This window comes from Triplophysa dalaica, chromosome 6 (assembly GCF_015846415.1).
Source record: "Triplophysa dalaica isolate WHDGS20190420 chromosome 6, ASM1584641v1, whole genome shotgun sequence".
NCBI lineage: Eukaryota > Metazoa > Chordata > Actinopteri > Cypriniformes > Nemacheilidae > Triplophysa > Triplophysa dalaica.
The window spans coordinates 20184995-20204940 of record NC_079547.1 but is presented as its reverse complement, the minus strand read 5'-3'; the positions used below and the strand labels follow the sequence as shown (position 1 = coordinate 20204940).

The window sequence follows — 19946 nt, the reverse complement described above, 5'->3', positions numbered from 1 at the left end:
GAAAAACAGCAAATTTGGACATCCAATTGATATGGTAAATGTATATATTATCTATATTGTGTTCCTAGTTTGCATATCTTAGTGGAAAATTACTTTGTGGTCAATCTTAACTTTTCAACTTAAATTTGTTATAAAATATATAACTTTAATTAGTCAACGACAATGATGGAAAAGAAAACAAATAGAAAATACATTACTCTAACATTAACTGTTCATACCATCTAATCTGGATCTTTTTTCACATTAGAATCCTAAAAAAGACAAAACAATTGGACAAACCACAGGGATAAATGTCTTACAAATGAAAGAAAGAAAAATTACAACAGCCAGTTCGCACAGTCCGTTTACAGGATCATACAGATATTTGTGCTTCAGTCACTCAAGTCCTTTGTCTATAGAAATCAATCTCTCTCAAATCATTGTCACAGACCATCCACAGACATCTACATAGCAACATATCCAGACTTCATATCTGTACAGTACAAATACATTTCATGCAAACTCAAATGAGCCTCCAAACATTTAGAATAGATTAAAGATCTTTAACGCATGGCCCAGATCACCTATGAATGTCCTTGCTAGTGTGTTTTTAACTCAATTCTGGAGAGATACATACAGTATGTAATATTTCTCATATGCTGCTCCAAATTCCAATTTGCAGAGATGAAGAGGTTTTGAACCCCAGTTCTTGTTTTTTTAAACTGTGTGCGTGCAATAGTACATATTTTACAAATGAAAATAGTGTTGATGTACATACTGTACAAGAAGCTGTATTCGCTAACCAACTGAATATCTGAACATACAGAAACGACTTATATTTAACACACATTAGCATAGCAACATATGGAAGATCAGAAGAAGATTAAAAGAACTTTCAATGACATTCCTTTTCAAGGTCACGTAATACTCGGATGCACAAATGTATGTCAAAATGTTTCCGTACATCTGTTGAACGTGAACATGTGCTCACACAAGAGTCCACAAAATAGCTTCCAGTCCGATCATAGCTCTGGTATCAAAACATCACTGGCAGTCCAACCGTCCATCAAATGTCCAGAGTTGATACTCACTAACTATCTGGTTAGTGATATATATACACACACACACCAAAGCTTAGGACGTGAAAACATGGCGTGTTATGACCCATTGTAATAAATACATCGGAAGGGAAGGGTACAATGATAACAAAATATTTGCACAGGATCTATACACAAACGTTTTTTTCCCTCTTTTTCTTTCGCTCCATTTCCATACAAAGATATCCACAGAATCTAAGTATTTACAGCCTACAATAAATACTGTCTATTCTCAGAAATGTTTTGTTTGTTTTCTCATCAGTCATTTGTGGTTGAATCCTTTTGCGAAAGTACCTCAATGTCAACTTCCATTCTTGTATGCCGGAAACCAAATTTTTGCGACATTTTGTCATGATTACTCTCTCATGTCTCAGCCAGGCTGTCCTGCTCTTGGTGGTGTCTCCTGTTTCGTGGCTTCCGTAGGTCCTTCGCTGCCTCCTTGAGGTCTTTCTTCTTGTGGGTGTGAGCCGTGGGGTCGTCCCCCATCTGCCAATAGTCCTGGCAGTACTGATTGATGAGACCCATCTCAGGCTGGCTCAAGATGGTCAGAAGATCTTTGTACTGCTCAGCGCTGGGCGTCCAGGCGCTGGACTGGAGAGGCGGGACGGCGGGGACGGTGGTTTCCGTCTGGATGGTGTTGACGGTGCGGGCGGAGAGAACCACCAGCTGCAGTCTGACCAGCATGTGTTTGAAGTTTTTCTCTGTGGAGGTGCATTGGTAAACTCCTCCGTCAGAGAGCTGAAGAGAGCGCAGGAGGAGACCCTGGTCTGTGCGAACTACACGTCCGTCGGATCGGATCTGGAACAACACAGACGTATGTTTTTTGCACATCAAGAATCTTTGCTTGAGGGGGAACATTCACACCATGATATTCTTCACTATATAAATGTCGGTCATTACATATATTCCATTACATTTTTGTGTGTATAAATATGGCACAAAAGTAAGGCATTACAATCACACACACCTCTCTTCTCCTGTCACTGTTCTCTTTCTGAAAATGCCATTTGATTGACACATGAGGAGATCTGGCCTGGCACTCCAGGAAGGCTGTGCTCGCTTCGACTCCATACTGCACCGTCTCCAATGTGTTCTTATTGGCTGCCAGGAATTAAAACAAAATACTATTTAAAACAATAACCAAATCATTATTTCTTTACTAAATCAGCAATGTCGTAATTTTCACCATTGGAATTGTAGCCTCTGCATTGTCTGATGGGATTTCCATACTTTACATCTTGTCTTCGACTCCGCCTACAAGATGCAAAAACCAATAGCAAATTAAGAAACTTTAAAAGTCTCAGACTTAGAATATACTTTTGTATATTGTCACTTCATTTTGAACTGTGCTTTGTGTATTTTGTATATTGAGTTTAGTGTGTAGTAATAATTCATACAGTGCATTGCATTCTGATACATCTATTTAGCATTTGAACATACTATATTGACTTTTTAATATGTTAAAACTTTGGGTAGAATTCTTGAGCAGTGTTACTGAAAGGAGTAGTTTCTTCTGCGGAAAACAATGAAGATATTTTGAAGAATGTTGTTAACAGCCCCCCATTCACTTGCATTGGTTGCAATAGAAGTGAATGGGGGGCTGTGCTGTTCTGTTACCTACATTTTTCAAAATATCTTCTTTGTGTTGTGCAGGAGAAAGAAAGTCATAGAGGTTTGAAATGACAGAGAGCGTGTACAGGATGACAGAATTTTCATTTTGAAGGTGAGCTACTCCTTGGAGATAAGCTGTCACCTCACTAAACCAAATGCAATAAAGAGCTTTAACCTTTTTTGGTTTGCGGAGTAGCGAGAACAGGACTTGCCATCCCAGGCACAGTAAGGGTCTCTGGCCAAGCAGCAGTCAGCACAGGCCTCTCCATACACATCACACCTGTGCAGGGCCAGATGTGTAACGCCCACCGCCGAACTCACATAAAGCTGTTGCTGCACACACAGGATGAAAACAAACTTCAGTTTTGTTTAAAAGAACAGTACATGCTAAATCCTGTTCTGTGTTTCAGTACTATTTTATTTATTTATTATTTTTACACAAGTGGATTTTTCAGTGGAAGTACACAAGTGTAACAAGAAGTGAAGATTGGGAAAATGACTGAGCCACAAGGCAATAAAGTAGTCTATAAATAATTCGGAATTCTTACTCTTTTTGGTGAAATTTTCATCGTAGTTATTGAAGTAGGAACCTGTGATATAAAAAAGACAACGTTTAAGGAATTTGAAGTCCTCTGAATATTCATACCGCCTGTAATTTGCCGCCAGAGAATGTCAGAGAAAAACAGAAACTTACTCTAAAGACCTCCACCTCCTCCAGCACCAGCTCTTCAGTCTGAAGATCATCTCTGGGTAAAACAATAACCTTCTGAACTGTACCTCGATCTGTAAATGACCAGAAGGAACAAATGAAGGGACCATTTTATAACTATTTTCATAAATGTTGACTATTAATAAGTATGTGTTTAGGTAGAATAATATATATTTCTAATTCTGTGAACTACTAACAATATTCCTCCCAAATTTTAAACAAAATATGGTTTCTATTTGCATTTATTTTCAGAAAATGAAAACTGGAGAAACAAGTCAAAATAACAGACAGTTGTTTTTTCAACCTCAAATACTGCAAAGAAAACAAGTTTAACTTTTAAGCAGTACAACAGTAAAATATGTATCCGAAATATACTCTTTTTATTGTTCAAGAGCATTTACCTGTTCCCAAGAACAGAACTTCATAGTTTCCGTCTGCTGCAGCCACTTGGTCTACAGTGATGGTGGTAAACTCATAATCCACGTTGGTGCGGACCACCAGGGGGCGCTTGTGGACTGGGTAAACGGAGTTGAACATAGTGGGATGGTTGCGCATGAAGTTGATAACCTCATCTGGGTAATCCTTAGTAGATTTCATGTTGGGTGTGAATGTCCCTCCTGGACACTGTTATTAGAAGGATAGGAATTATTATTGATGTGTATTTTACTGAAATGGCCAAATGTATTTGAACACTAATGATACTCACTGTTCCAGGTCGGGGGTAAGGAATTTTACCCTGGTATGCCACCCATTGGTAGTTAGGTCCTTCTTTATGAGCAAAAGGGCCATTGAAGACCATACGCACATCACCCATTGAATACACACATACTGCTGAACCCTTAAATACAGACCTATAGATGAAAGAGATGTAGACACGTAAAGGGGTGTACAAAGGATTAGAGACATTTAACATGGTGTACGAGTAGATATAGATGCACAATATGTTAGGGTCAACACAAATCCAACTCTCGTCCCATACTTTCTTCGTAAATGTTCATAAAATATATATTTTTAAATTGCTCATTTGCCCTTCTGACACCTGGATGAACAGTCACTTTGATTCCTTAAAATAGAAAAATAGAAACTAGAGGCATGTTGACCAGTGGACTTTTGGACCGCACCGTACGTCACGTTAGGGAAGTAATACACTTACTTTTAACCCAGCGTTGGGTCGAAAAGGGACAAACCCAGCCACTGGGTTAAACTGAACCAGAAAATGCTTATTTCACTCAAGAATGGGTTGAAACAACCCAGCATAGATTCACTTACAACCCAACGATTGGGTGCGTCCCTTTTTGACTCAACGATGGGTTGAAAAGCGTACAATTTTCGAATACTATTTTATGTTGATTGGACGTTCTTCGTTGCTTATTAACATAAATACACAGAAATGAGATACAGAATTGAGGGGCTTCACTAATTAAATCTAAAATCTACAGAGACTGTGAGCATTACGCACACACAAATACAGTCTTGTGTATGATTAGCATGTGCAGCTCATCAAAAACACTGACAGCTGCCTCGAAGGCCAGTTGTGTAATATTTCCATGCATACAAATAACACTCTTAAGCACATCTAATAACGTTGGCATAATGCAGATAAATCCTTATGAGAATATCACATCTCAGATAAAAAAACTGCTTTCTTTTGTGCTGCTGGAGGACTCATAAGAGCGCCTGAGAAGGCTGCCAAACACTTGTTTTTCCAGTATGGCAGAAACTGTCTTTAGGAGCGGAGAAATGGGGGTGTTGTCCCGCGGGCAACTGGAGTGTGAATATGAAAGAAAATCTATTCAAGCTATCTTGCCAATCTGATAAGCTGCCTGATTACTAAGAGGCGTCTGAGAAGTAGGGATGGAATCTGGTGTTGGAGATGATGGTGAACTTACGCACCCAGACACGGAGAAGACGCCGTAGATGGTGGGATTCTTGGTGTCATGGGTCTTCTGGATGTACACGTCACCTGAAAGATAGATGTATTTATTTTAGGTCTTGGATGAGCAGCAGCCTATCTTGCATACTTAAGCTATGGTGATGGCCAAGCACATATTTTTGAGACCTATTGGAACATATGTCATTGTCATTAATGATGACCTGGTACCATGGAAACCCTTCTTGTGTACATGTAGTAGCAAGATTATTGATACTTAAAAATAACGTTTGTCAAAAATATCTACTGCCTGACAGATACAACCGCAAAAAAGCCACTATGTTCTATGCCATGTTCGGGTTTGCTGACATCAGACAAAACGCATCCAAAATTCAGCTAGATGTTTCGAGGCGAATTAGCCACAAAGGACCAGTGATGTTCTCCTAGCCAAAACGAAAAAGACTGGACAGGACCACAGGGAGAAATACAGTGAATTGGTCAGAGCGAGACGCTTTTAATGGGTTCATCGTGAGAGCAGTTCTAGTTGAGGGATATTATTGGGGATGGAAGACATCTGAAGACATGGAATAACGGTGAAACATGACAAAAGAAACAAGAATGAATTGCCGATAGTGTTTTTATTATTCAGTTAAACACGTCCATGAAATCCGAGCACAGAACTTTACATACATTCATTTTGGAGGGTGAAGTAATTTTTTATTTCACTGTCAAATCGCATTCGAGAGACCACTAAATAAATTATTACATAAGGATCATATTAATCGAATCATGGGTACAGTAATGAAAGTTTTGATCTCTGCGTTTTTAATATACAGGCCTACTTGGTCAATGGCTTATTTTTGTTCATTTTTAACAAATGGGTAAAGAGCTGCAGCCTTAAGCACATTCATCTCATTAAATTGGATTGCAAACATTTACTAAATAAGCGTTATTCTGCATAGAAACACAGCACGCAAAATGTCATATTTTATAGCTGCAATTCGTAACATTTGTCATCTCTATTTAAGACATAAAATTGCAATTTACCTTATTTGCTTATCCAACCTGACCTTACAGGACTTGGTAATTATTTACGAGGTGGCAAATTCATATGAATTTGTACGTTTTTAATCATATAAACGTACAATTACTAGAAAAAAGCAAACCTGAAGCCCCACCCCTAACCCTGCCCCTAAACCGAAGGTCATCGGCAAAAAATCAAATAGTACAAAAATGTACGAACGAGATCGCACAAATTCATACGAATAGCCACAATTAGTAACATCGTAAAGTAGATCCGTATTTGCTGTGAGATTGTGTTGGCTTGTCTCTACGCGTGTTACAAAAAACTTCTATGTCCACTAAAATCCAACCCAACACCTATTTCAAATCGTTGTGAAAGCTTATCGCTGCGATTGTTCGCATATTTACTTAATAGGTGGTTCTTGTTTATTTTTAAACAAGAACTGTTTTTAGAGTAAAGTGAATCTTCAGATATTTTGGGTAAGAGGTAAAAGAACAGACAGATGTCCCGTCAAAAACAGATGGATGAGCTCACACGGATAGTTACAGCTAAACGGACACCGTGTGATCAAGCAATGAGGGAAAATCCCACTCTGCACGATTGATCCGGCGTGAAAATCTCTCTCTAGCCAAGCAGCAAAAAAAACAAGCCATAAAAACCTCACTGCCCCACTGAGGATATGAGAAAACATTCAGTCAAAAACTCCACCGACAGCTTCATTGCTCAAACACAGCGACACGGGGACGGTGAACCGGAGAGGGAATAAGAGGGCAGGGAAAACAGTCCTGAGGGCACCTTGTGTGCTGTGAAATGAAGCAAACACAGAGCGGTCGCTTACCCGATTTAACCACATTGCAAAAGCAATAAAATTCTAGCATTCATGCGTTTCGATTCATTTGCCACTGAAGAGTGGCAGAGGCTGTTACAGCTGGTTTATCAGCCAATCCTATTCTGTCCTGTCAATCAAACTCTCCCACACCATTTTGTGTAAGCCTGTTAATATGCATCTTGCATCTCACAAGGAAGCATTAATCCGTGATTAAACTCACACATAAATGCACAATCACGTATATCAACAATTCCACAAAAACATACATTTATATAATGCTTTCATACAAAATAAACAATGCATTCAAGGTCATTTGGATCAAAATATGTTTTCTTGGGATCGAACCCATGGGCTTTGTTCTGCTAACACAATACTCTATCAATTGAGCTATATTCAGCATTTGTGGTACAATGTAATCCACAGCACCTTCTATTTCACATTCAGAACTACTTGCTTTTAGATATTTCTCTTCACGCTACACGCTGCACATACAGGAAAAGAAGGAAATTACTTTTTCCAACTTTACACCCTCCGGAGAGACATATCCATTGAACCATCAGATATAAGCGCTTTCCACAAATGAGCTATATCATGCCCTTTCCTGAAATAAGAGGTCTCTTATTTCATCGAGAATACAGAGAATGAACAAAACAGAATGGAATTGTGCCTCCGGTATACACTTCATATACGCTTCACATGGGAAGTCAATCTAGGAATCAATTTAATTCGCTTCTAAGGTTTTATATGATATCATCAAGGATACATGGATAGCCCCAGGTCTTACAATTAGACAAAAACATATTAAAAGTACATAACAATCCACAAAACGACCATGGTATTCGTGAATTTTCTATTTAAATGGCAATTTTGGGAAAATGTTAAAAGTTCGTACCACCAACTATTTATTTTTAATAGGAGTATAATAACGAAATTACGTGTTTTAGACATTTAAGTATAAAAGGCCAATTCAACAAGAAATCTGAAGCCTGATGGTTTTGCATATTGACAGATGATCTCAATTACAAGTAAAAATGGCAAACCAGATTGCAAAGCTCCAATAAAAAAGAGACTTACGAAGCTCATCGAAATGTGTCTCGATTCCATCTGAGCCCGTCACGGAGCAGATGAGCCGAGCCTTCAAGAAGGTGCTCCACTTATTCACCAGACAGCAGTGTCCTCCATCATCGTTCTGCGGAGGAAGTGATGTCACGTTAGCTATTAAACAATCATGTCAGACACCACACAAAGTCCAAGCGCTATTATCGATTTGACGGACGCCTGTCAAACACCTAGGCTGTCTCTGTGAAATAAAGACGTTGCTTTACATCGCTGTTATTTCTGTGGGTTTGCATTAACTGGCTGTGACTGGGTTGTAAACATTGGCTTCGAGCTCCGCTAAGCCCCATCTGCTGTGAACGGCAGCCAACTTCAATAATGAGGCACAGCCATGCCCGGTGACCAGCCGCCAGCAGCTACCCACACACTACAAACATGCTTGTTTGATTCACATTACAACAGCAAAAATAACCAAGGAACAAGCGGCTGCTCATGTAGGAGGTACTGGACAATGATGGCTCATGATGAGACAAGTATCTGTCAATCAAGTGTGTCTCTGTCCTGCACTGCATGTGCATGCACATGTGAATTTAGCACAGGAACAACCACTGATGGATAGAAACTGCCATTAGTGCTGGGAGAAAATTGATCCAGAGGCATTCACGATTCATTATTAATAATGCTGTTCATTGCAAAACTGCATAAAAAGCAAAACATTATTGTACTGTAAATATTCATACTGTAAATGCATTTGTGGTGTTGCACGCAAAAATGGAAAATATTGATTATTTCTTAAATCATTCTGGATCGTTCCACAAGCATTCATAATTTATTATTATTAATGCTGTTTATCGGAAAACTGAAAAAACCTAACTGTAAATGTAGATATTTTAAATGCCATTTGATGTGTTGCATGCAAAATTGGCATGAGGGAAATATTAATTCTTTATGAAACAATTCTAGATTGATCCACAAGCATTTAGAAGTTAATTCATTATTAATAAACAAACGAAACGTATAAAGTTAAAACATCACTGTAATGGTAATGTAGTTACTGTAAATGCACTGGTTATGTTGCAATGCAAAAATTGCATAAAGGAACAATTTATCTTATTCAATTATTCTGAATCAATCCACAAGGATTTCTAATTCATTATTAGCAATGTCATTTATTGCAAAACTGTACACAAGAATGAAAAAATGGTTTAGAGGAACATTGATTCTTCTGGATTCATTATGCATTTTTAATGCATGAAGTTTAGCGCAAAGCAAACCTGTACAAAAGGCAAAACATAACTATACTGTTTGTTCTGTTAAAAACCACATGGAAGAAAATTGTATTCTTTATGAAACAATTCTGGATTGATCCATAAGCATTCGTAATTCATTATTAAAAATGATGTTTATTTCAAAACTGAACGAATTCTGTCATTATTTAACTCACCTTCAAGCTCCAAATCTTGTTTAAACATCTTTGTCTTAGTTCTGATGAACACAGAGAAAGATATTTGGAAAAATGCTTATAACCAAAACAGATCTTGACCCCCATTGACAACCATAGTAGGACAAAATACAATGGGAGTCAAAGTGCCCCAGAACTGTCCTACATTCTTCAGAAAGTCTTCTTTTGTGCTCAACAGAATAAAAAATATAACATTATTGTTCCTCCTATAGGAGTCAATGACTGTAGAGATCTATTTGGTTATAAGCATTTTTCCAAATATCTTTCTCTGTGTTCATCGGAACAAAAAATTTAAACACATTTGAAATATCTCGAAGGGGAGTAAAAAATGACAGAATTTACATTTTTGGGTGAACTATCCCTTTCAAGGCAAAACAAAACGATTGTAAGTGTAGATACTGTAAATGCCATTGCAATGAAAAAATGACATCTGGGAAAATTTGATTTTTTTCTGAAACGATTCTGGATCTATCCACAAGTTATTGTTAGTAATGTGGTTTATTGTAACACTATGCAAATTATACAAAAGACAAAACATTACTGTACTGTAAATTTAGATACTGTAAAAGGAAATTGTTGTGTCGCAATAAACATGCGTGAAAAAAAATCAGAAATGATTCTGCATCGACCCAGAAGCTCAACTGTATGAAAGGCAAAACATTACTATAGATACTGTAAATGCTATTTGTTTAGTTGCAATCTAAAAAAGGGCAAGGAAAATGGAAGTATGTATTTTAAATGTTTCTGGATTGATCCACAAGATCTGGATTGATCAATATAAAACATTTGGTCTACTGCAGAACCATACGCAAGACAAAACATTACTGTACTGTAAATACTGTAAGTGCCATTAGTTATGTTGCACAGCACAGATGCACGCTGCCCGCTGTGTTATTTGCAATGTGCAAACAAACAAAGTATGCAGGAGCCTTCCAAGTAGTTTAATAGACAAAGACAAAAGCGAAATAAGATTTGCGCCCCTCATCTATCAGGCATCTTTTTGGAATCAGATTTTGACTCTCTGAATTGAAATCTAATCAAATCCAGAGGTGCCAAACGCTTCACACAGCAAACTGCTATACACTCCGAAATGAAGAACGGCAAACAATATGTGGGTTGTTTGGGTCCGCCTCCGCTCAGGCTCTTACCAGACAGATTCTACCGATCCGGGACTGGGCCATGGGAGTCTGACCCATCTCTGACGCTTTCTCACGGAAGAAGAAATACAGCTTGTCATCGTTTTTCTCTGCGCTGTCAGGAATGAGCTGGGCATGGACGAACGTTGGATCTGAGAAGAGGCAGGAGGGAAAGAAAAGAACCAGAAAGAGAAAAATAGGAGATGAATCATAGAGAAAGAAAAATAAAGGAGCAAATGGATCGTATTAAATAACGCTCGCTTGAACTTCAAATACTTTGGCAAGTGCAACTGATGAGAAGCAGTTCGTCTCTCATCTAATTCATAACATGCTACAGTCACATGTAGAGTGTCTCTGACAGCATCTGTGATGTTATCACATTGGACACTATTGCAACAGGAATGATAAAACTCAAGTAGAACCGATGGGAGCCAAGTAAAAGGGATCATATTTAACATTAGGATCTGCCTAAAACAAGGGTTCAAACAAAGGGCAAACCATCACTCAGCTTTAAGAGTATGATAAGCTTTTTTCTTTCTAAATAAAATATTGGTTTTTTACACACACAGTGTGGTTCAAGTCTCTAAAAGCTTTTTTTTCTTATTTAAATAACTTAATTATAAAAACATCCTTATAAAATAAACAGGCAGCATAATTCAAACAAAAAGGTAAAATTGAAACATTTCCATGAATTAGTTTTCACTAATTTGGATATATTTGATAAGTGACCTAAAAAATTGTGCAGAATTAAAAATATTACTTGATGTTAATAACTTTTCTTCGTTTTAAAATTCAAAGAAAAAAGACAGAGTTCAGATATTTGGACAAAAATCGTATAAAAAAGGGTCAATGATAAATATTCAAGAGGTTCTTGGTTTAACGGTACAATAAAAGAAATCTTATGTATTTCTGTACCATGAAGCCAGCGGGAGTTGTACTGGTCAGTCCTCATGGCAGTGTGTTTGCCCAACGTGCGAAATATGGCAGAGTCTGTTCCCATAAAATCGATGTAGACTCCGGCGTACAGCTGGCCATCTGCCAAAACAGAGATAGTGAGATAACGAGAGATTGAAACGTAAGCTTAAGAAAGATGAACTGATCTGATTATGAAACAAAAGACAGACGAAAGGAGGAAAAACTTTATTGTATCTAATTGAAGAATTTATCATCTTATTTAAAAGGATACTCCACCCAAAAATAAAACATTGTGTCAGACTACTCTTCCCCAGGAGTTCCTAACCTGTTTAAATAACTTTGTTCTGATGAACACAAACAAAGATATTTGGATGAACGCTAGCAACTGACATTTCTGCGGCACTATTGACTACCATAGTAGGGAAAATTAATATGTGCATCAGAACTGTTTCCTTTCCTATATTCTTTAAAATATCAAATTTTGTGTTCCACAGAACACACTATGATACTATGATAATAAATGATGTCCCGGAAATATCAGTTGCTAACATTTTCCAAATATCTTTCTCTGTCTACATCAGAATAACAAAATTTATACAGATTTGCAACAACTTGTGGGCGAGTAAAAGATGACAGAAATTACATTTTTGAGTGGAGTATCCCTTTAAGAATAAGAGAGTAAATGACTGAATGAAAGAACATTTCAATTTCTTGAACTAGTCACATACTTATCAAAGACGAGACGCTGTTTAGTTTAGGGTCGTAGGGGCATTTTCCTTTCCCAGAATCGACTTTACCAGGTTCCAGACGGAAAATGTATTCCTGGAATGGGAAGAAGGTACACATACATACGCAAAGGGTTTTTGTTAATAAGATGTGCAGTATTGATTCTCAGATTACTTTGACTCTTTAAGTTGCCAGTATTTAAGAGGTAAAGCCAGGAAGTGAAAACGCACGCTGGGTTACTGGGAAGGTTCGGCATTGCTTCGCTGAGGTTGTTATACAGTAAATATAATTAGGTACCTATTTATTTATTTTTATTTGTAATAACAACCTTTTTATCTCCTTTCACTCTGTTGGCACCTTACATATTGTCTAATGCCAACATCAAGGCATTTAACTAAAGCTGGCTAGTCTGAAACTGCCCAGGTAAATGCTGAAAAGACATTGAAACCATAATCGTTTCTTTTTTTATTATTTCTTAAGTTCAAGGATCTTGGTGGTTTCAAAAGAAAATAAATGATTCTCACTTTAGGATTTTGGTTTTAAGAAAAGTTTATATCTATATAGCGTCTAGGGTTAGTGATGGTTATTTCATTCTGTTTTTTTAAGAAAATATCTTGAGGTTCTCTTCGAGCTTAGAAACCACTCTACTCATGCAGTCTGCATGCCAGTTACAGTCAAACCAATATTTTCACACCTGCAAAAATATGTAAGCCAATTACAGCAAATGGAAACATCGCATGTTTTACAGATTGTTTTTTGAAGGGGATTTACTGTATGTAGATATCCAAGCAAAGAAGTTTATCCCATTCGGCAAACATCAACGCATCAACATGTCTCGACAAAATATCTGCTTCGGAAAATCATTCTACTTCGAAGTTCTACACGCCCCTCAGACAATAACCGCAGATAGATTTTGTGCTGACTAATCGCTTTGAACTCATGATGGAGTCTGATGATGGGTGTGGGTGTAATCTCTGTACGTTCTGCTAGATTTCCGCGCCAAAGGCAGCCTTCGGACAAGTGTAGGCAAACCTGAGAAAGAGAGGCTCAACGGCTAACAGCTCAACTCATATTCCTCTCATCGCCTTCAGCGATCGAGAAAACCAACTGTTGAAAATCCAATTATTATGTGTGAACAGAACCTTTCCACACAAAGCTACTGAACGTCTAAGATCAAATATACCCTTCAATGTCTAGTATGACCTAAAATACCTTTAAAATGGCCTTAGTTTAAAACAAAAGGAGGACCTCATATCCCACCTTGGGTGCGAATGGCTCTGGTGAAGCGCTAGGGTCTGCTGCTCGACTGGTTCGGCCTCCCGCAAGAGGCAGCTGATCTTCGAGCATGGCCTATAAAACAAGGTGTGTTCCTTAATAAAGACCTCTTTCTGGTCATACCGTTAAACCCAAGAGATTGACCCAATCTGTGTTTTATGGATATCTATATTTGTTGTGTAAAGATGGATTTATTTACAATGATGGTTGTGTTTTATACAGTACATGCACAACATGCTGGACATTTGTAAGCACATGCTCATGAAATGCAAAGAAACGGGCATGCAAAAAGTAGAACCCTTTAAATGTGGGCAAAAAACATTTGAAAAAAAGTCGGAAACCAAATGTGAAAATGCTTAGAGCTTTCTAATGAAATAAATTGCTTTACTTTGCTGGCAAATGATATTATCATGATAAGAATTTGAGTGAAAAGTTTCATTTTTTTTAAAATATATATATTTAATTATGTGTTTATGGTCAACTGATCAATTAACAAAGTACTGTTTGTGTTCTTTATTTTATGTCACATTTGATAAAATACATTTTTAGAAAGAGGGGTTGAAGATGGAAGGTGGTCATGGGAAAGGTGGGAGGTTGAATTGAATAGAAATTACCTTGAAATACAATTACTTTCCTAAACACAGTCAATTAACCTGCAGGTGGTACGGATTATACTGTTTGATCTAGGGTGGGGAAACATTCCCCTCTAATGACATAATACCTTTTAACTAATGTAGTCAACAGATTAAACCCTTGACCCGCAAATGGCGACAGGTCACCTGTGAGTGATGGTTTACCTGTGACCTTTGCCCTCGGTCCACGTAGGTACAGATGGGGTTGTAAGCTCCCGTTCCACACACGTACAGGTGTGTTCTGTTCCACGGTTCGATGAGACGGATGAAATTCCCGCATTCACCCTGACGAAAACAGAGCGTTGTCATGAATGTTGTGTTAATTTCTGAATGAATGCTAGAGTAGTTTCTGACATGTACATGCTGGAATGACACAGTTGGTTTTCTGCTTGGCCAAGATGGTGGCACTCTGGCAACAGTCTAGACTGATCTTAATGAAAACTCCTAAAGAGAACATCAATGTCTAAATGTCTTTTCCCTTATGAATTCTTACATTAATGTCCTTTCCTGAGAGGACACACTCGGTTCTTCTCTGAGGAACGACGGGCCAGTGAATCTGATGAGAAAGAGAGAAATAAACAAACAAATGTTGGTCATCCAAATCTCCAGTGACCAGCTTTTCACTGCCAAAATTTACTCCGCTTTCATTCGTTGCAAGTTCGAGTTAAAGAAAAAGACATTTTCCACAAATACAGCACACATTTGGGTCCCATTTCTTTTTGAAAACACTAGAAGCATAAACATTAAATTATAATATAATTATCAAATCTTATATATACAAATATAAAACATAAATATAACACTATAATAAATATATATACAAATAAATACTGTATATTTATTGTGCATTATCTGTATGGTTGATTAACAATTACAAAACAGAAGTTTTAAGATAATAATGATAAAAATTATAAGCATTTGTTGAAGTGAACAAAATTCTATATTGTACCACATTTGTGCTAGTGTAACAGAAGGCTCTTACTATGAGGGGCTCTTTGTTGATGTCGTTCAGGTCTAGAGACAAAATGTAGTCTTTGCTCCCCACATACATGCGATCATGATCCTCGTCCATGCGAAGGATTCTGTAGTCTGTCGAGTTGAGCAGGAACGCAAAGTGATGGGAGGTTCCAGTTGACTTCAATTCTAAAAGAAGACAGAAAAAATAAAAAATAAATGTATACTTGTATATTTACCAAATAATTGTATCTTAAGCGACTTTAGGAGAAATACTAGAAACGTATCAGTGAAATACCAATATACATGACCGCAATAAACCAGAACAATAAACAGCAAGAGAAGAGGTTACAGAAAAGAAGTTACAAAAGCGGTTTGGTGTTGTTATTGTTGTGAATTAGTTAAAATACAAGCGTACACTACTATGAAAGCCATTCCAGATGGGACTTAAACTCACAATCTTAAACTTGGGGGCCAAGCCTTATGCACTTGGGTCTGGTGCTCTACAAAGTAACTACCGCAACGGTTTCTAGATTACATATTCAGTCGAGAACCCTCGACTTCAGATTCATAAAATAAACTTTCTTTACACTGGACACTTAACTCAAAACAAGATTTATTTCTATTGATCGTAGGCTTCTATTGAATTAACATCCACACAACAAGCTTTTCCATGTTCCAACTTTGCAAACTCTACAACTCTAAAAGGATTTACAAACAATCAATCCAACTATCATAAGTCAAAAATTTTCCTAAATGCTAAATCTGTACAGCTGCCTGGACATGAACACTCGCTGGAGTGTTTCCCTGAGGTTCAATGAACTGTCTTCATTCTTACAGTATGTTTTTTGCTATTTATATTGTTTTAGTGTTTTGTTGCATTTCTCTAGGCTTTTTGGCTCTCTGGACCTTGCCTTCCAATAGTACTACTCATCCAATATTACTATTGTGGTGTCACCCTTTATTTTCATCTTTACCCAAAAGGCGTAATTTCCATTGTTGGAAAGCGAGTATTTATACAAACTGCGGTTTACTGGAGACTTCCATGTATTGCGGTGTGTTAATTTTTCGTGAAACCATGTAGAATGTTTTGCGTTACACTCAGTGCACGCCTTTAAACTTAATTATGTCCGCTGCCATGAACCAAACAGATATCCCACAAAACACCACAAGCAGTCTCCAGCCACACCGAGCTTGCCACCATTTCAATAAAGGGTCTGTGCTTTGTAGGTTATGGTTCAGAGAGTTCACAGGAAAGACTCTTTGGATGACCGTAGAGGTCTGCATTGGATGTTCCTTCAAGGCGGCGTCCAGGGGAACGGTGCGTGTCAAGGGAAGCCTTTGGAGAATGGAATGCCACTACTCATGTTACTGTAGCACAACACACTTTCGGCTCCTGTCTGAGAACTGGCGAGGTTGAAGCTGATAAGGTCTACCTGAGGATGGATTGCAGAACGCTGGGTAGAGGAGGGGAATAATGCATTGCAGACAGTTGGCAGTGGCGAATGGATTACATACAAATTAAACTACACAGAGAGTTTGGCCGAAGTAAAATTGCATGTTTAATTCCAAGTGTAACAATTCCCAGTTGTATTGTGAAAGAAAACTGTGCTGAAGGCCTTGAGGAAGCAAAAGTTTATAAAATAAATGGGGGGGATAACGAATAACATGATTATTTGTCATAATAAAATGTTCCTGTGGCTCAGATGATAAAGTACACTTCTTACGCCAAGGTCAAGGGTTCCATTCCTAGAAAACACACACATGTAGATAAAATGCATACAATGATTGCACACCAAGTCTGACTGCCTGTCATAAAAGATATCCATGTCATGAATCTTCAAGCTTAAAAAAAGAATACAGGGTTGTATTCTCAAAGGATCTGCAGGTCACCCTCCCGTCTGACTCCATCCAGAGAAAATCGAGCTGAACCCACGAACAAACCTACAAATTACATTCATCAGTGCCAGATTCCACAGTGTAGGTCCAACTTGACAAAGTACCAGCAAATCAAAGCCTGAAAGCTAGCTGGTGTTAAGCCCATGACAGAAAAAGAACAACTGCTTATGCTCAGCAGCCCAAAATCAAGTTTGCAACCTCAAAATTAAAAGAGATGAGACTATGAACGAGAATATAATAAAGATTGCTGTACAAATCACGATGCAGATGCCGATTCTTTGACTAGAGATGAACCGATATATCGGTCAATAATCAGTATTGGTTGATAAAAGCTAATTTTCACACCATTGGCTATCGGTCGATAAAACAGCTGATGATCAGGCTTTATATATCCTGTCAATCAAAGGAGGACAGGAAAAAACATTGAATTTGTGCTTTTCATTTACAAAATGTAAATGTCACAGTCTGATGTTCATCACAGTTTGATGCTCAATATTAATAGCCATAAGATGAATTCATATCATTAAGAAAGTTAAGAAATATTCATTAAATCTTTTTAATCGGTATCTGCATTGTGGTTTGTACAGCAATAATGACAATTCTGGTCATTTAGGTTTGGAAAGAATTACAAAGGCAAGCAAATTACATAAATGTTGGAATCAACTTTTCTCAAGGATTTCCCCTCAAACTAAATTATTTCCTCGGTTTTAAAATAACAGCATTGTTTGAAAAAACATCAAATTTCTAGCTGGCAATTAAAAAACAACAAGTTTTAACGCATTTGTCTATACAAATCCTAACTAGACCACAAATCACAACCTCTGCCAAGTTTCACTGGAAACAATGGTAATACACTGGAATGTGCAAACGATAGAGATGCATCCACTTCTGCACACTACCAGTATACGAATATCTTATCAGACAATGAGATCTACTCGAGTCTTATACAAAGCAAGTTAGCATGGGGCCATAGACAACATAAAACCCCATTTACCTGTGTGGGCATTCTTGGCACATAGCTAGAATTCCTCATCTCTTTCATTTCAAGGTCCTAATTAAGCCAAAAGGCAGATCCACCGTGTTTCCACAAGTCCTCAGACATCTTTGTGTATCTTTGCCAAAAGTAATAATGCAGTCTAGTATCAGTCGTGGTAAATGAACATGCATTTTCATTGACAGCAGCATTTTTTTGATACAGTATTGACAGTGATTTATTTTGTGCCACTCAACACAATGTATTCAAATCAGAAATCTACATTCTCACAAAGTGCTTATTTTTTGCCACCGAATTGATCAATTGATGGGTTGAAGAAGATGTAAATAAGATAGGACTCCGCAGACAATGCTGGGTTTTAATCTGGCTTGCGACGAAGTTCAATATCTACTAACCCCAAGACCATTGCTCCAACCTTTTATTCATAATTCTGACTTTTTTGTTATTGTTTAACAGTTCCAGAATTTTAGTTTTGGTAACACTTTCCTTGAAGCATGTTTGTATAATGCATTATAGTTCTTCATAATGTGTGTTGTAATTAATTCTATGTAATTGTTAATAAGTATAACCAATTTAAAATGTGTAGGGTAAAATGAATTGCTAAGTGTTATAATGTTTTAACTGTAACAAAAATTATTTATAAGACATAACAATGCATTAAAATGTGCATTACAATGCTTTAAAACTACTTTTATTGTCATGAGTCTTCTCGATAGGCATGGCAGAGAACCCAAGTGCAGGCAGAGGCAAGGCGGATGAAGACTTGACAAATATATTTATTAACAATAAACACTAAACTAAACAAACAAGCAAAACAAAACCCACGATGGGGGAAAACAATACAGGGATAAATATACTTTGACAAAAAACAAGGACGCTGAATTACTAAACTAAAACTAAGAAAACAAGCACTTGGAACAGAACACTAAACTAACACTCACTTTGACACGGGAAACGGGAACAAGGTAAGATCACGGTATACAGGAACAGAGCACAAGTACAAGCAGGGCAAACGCAATGAACCGCACAAGACAATGAAACAAGAGGACTCTTAAAGGGAGACAATGACAGGATAATTAATAGGGGACAGGTGAAACAGATGAAACACTAAGGGGAAGCTAATGACACGAAATGGCGGGAAACACAGACGAGACTCGGGGAGAGTATGGAAGCCCAAAAGGTCCAAAATCTCTCTCCCCACATGAAACAGGGAATTCTGTTTTGGTTCTGCCTCAAGACCAAGAATTAGCCAGACAAGATAGGCAGAACCGTGACAGAACCCCCGCCTTAAGGAGCGACATCCTGACGCTCCTCAAGGAGACTCACAGGACAAGACAGACTGAGACATAGACAAGACTAAACAAAACATGGAAAACAAAATCAGTGGCAGACAGGCAAGAATCAATAGGGGATTAGGGTGACTTAATAAAAATAACAAACAGGGGAGGGGGGGTGGGGGCAAACAAGAAGACATGGGAAGTCCAAGGGGGGGAGGGCTGGGTGGGAAAGTTCCAGCCCTTGGGGACGCGCCAGGGCGCGGAGCCCCAGGAGGCTTGACAGGGGTAGTCCTGGGGGGAACCGTCCTAGTCCCCTGCAGGACTGGAGGGCTGGACCACGGCTGGAATGCCGGGCTGGACCAGGGTCTGAAGATCAGCCTGACAGGGTTGGACGGCGGCTGGGCAGCCGGACTTGACGGCGGCTGGGCAGCCGGACTTGACGGCGGCTGGGCAGCCGGACTTGACGGCGGCTGGGCAGCCGGACTTGACGGCGGCTGGGCA

General features: G+C 38.2%; 1 protein-coding gene across 2 annotated transcripts in view; it reads right to left on the bottom strand.

The window, feature by feature from the left end:
• Positions 1 to 87: 87 nt before the first annotated feature.
• sema3fa (sema domain, immunoglobulin domain (Ig), short basic domain, secreted, (semaphorin) 3Fa) overlaps positions 88 to 19946 on the bottom strand; it is a 40211-nt gene continuing 20352 nt past the window's right edge. The window contains exons 3-19 of one of the 2 annotated variants that reach the window (XM_056749932.1): positions 15304 to 15464; positions 14815 to 14877; positions 14487 to 14606; positions 13675 to 13764; positions 12417 to 12510; positions 11689 to 11808; positions 10786 to 10925; positions 8194 to 8308; positions 5290 to 5359; positions 4103 to 4247; positions 3798 to 4020; positions 3382 to 3470; positions 3236 to 3277; positions 2863 to 3020; positions 2263 to 2330; positions 2044 to 2177; positions 88 to 1874 (exon numbers count right to left, since the gene is read on the bottom strand). In XM_056749932.1, the coding sequence (XP_056605910.1) occupies positions 1440 to 1874; positions 2044 to 2177; positions 2263 to 2330; positions 2863 to 3020; positions 3236 to 3277; positions 3382 to 3470; positions 3798 to 4020; positions 4103 to 4247; positions 5290 to 5359; positions 8194 to 8308; positions 10786 to 10925; positions 11689 to 11808; positions 12417 to 12510; positions 13675 to 13764; positions 14487 to 14606; positions 14815 to 14877; positions 15304 to 15464 (2267 nt within the window). In that variant the 3' untranslated portion in view covers positions 88 to 1439. The remainder of the gene's footprint in view (positions 1875 to 2043; positions 2178 to 2262; positions 2331 to 2862; positions 3021 to 3235; positions 3278 to 3381; positions 3471 to 3797; positions 4021 to 4102; positions 4248 to 5289; positions 5360 to 8193; positions 8309 to 10785; positions 10926 to 11688; positions 11809 to 12416; positions 12511 to 13674; positions 13765 to 14486; positions 14607 to 14814; positions 14878 to 15303; positions 15465 to 19946) is intronic. The other variant, XM_056749933.1, reaches the window with a different exon arrangement.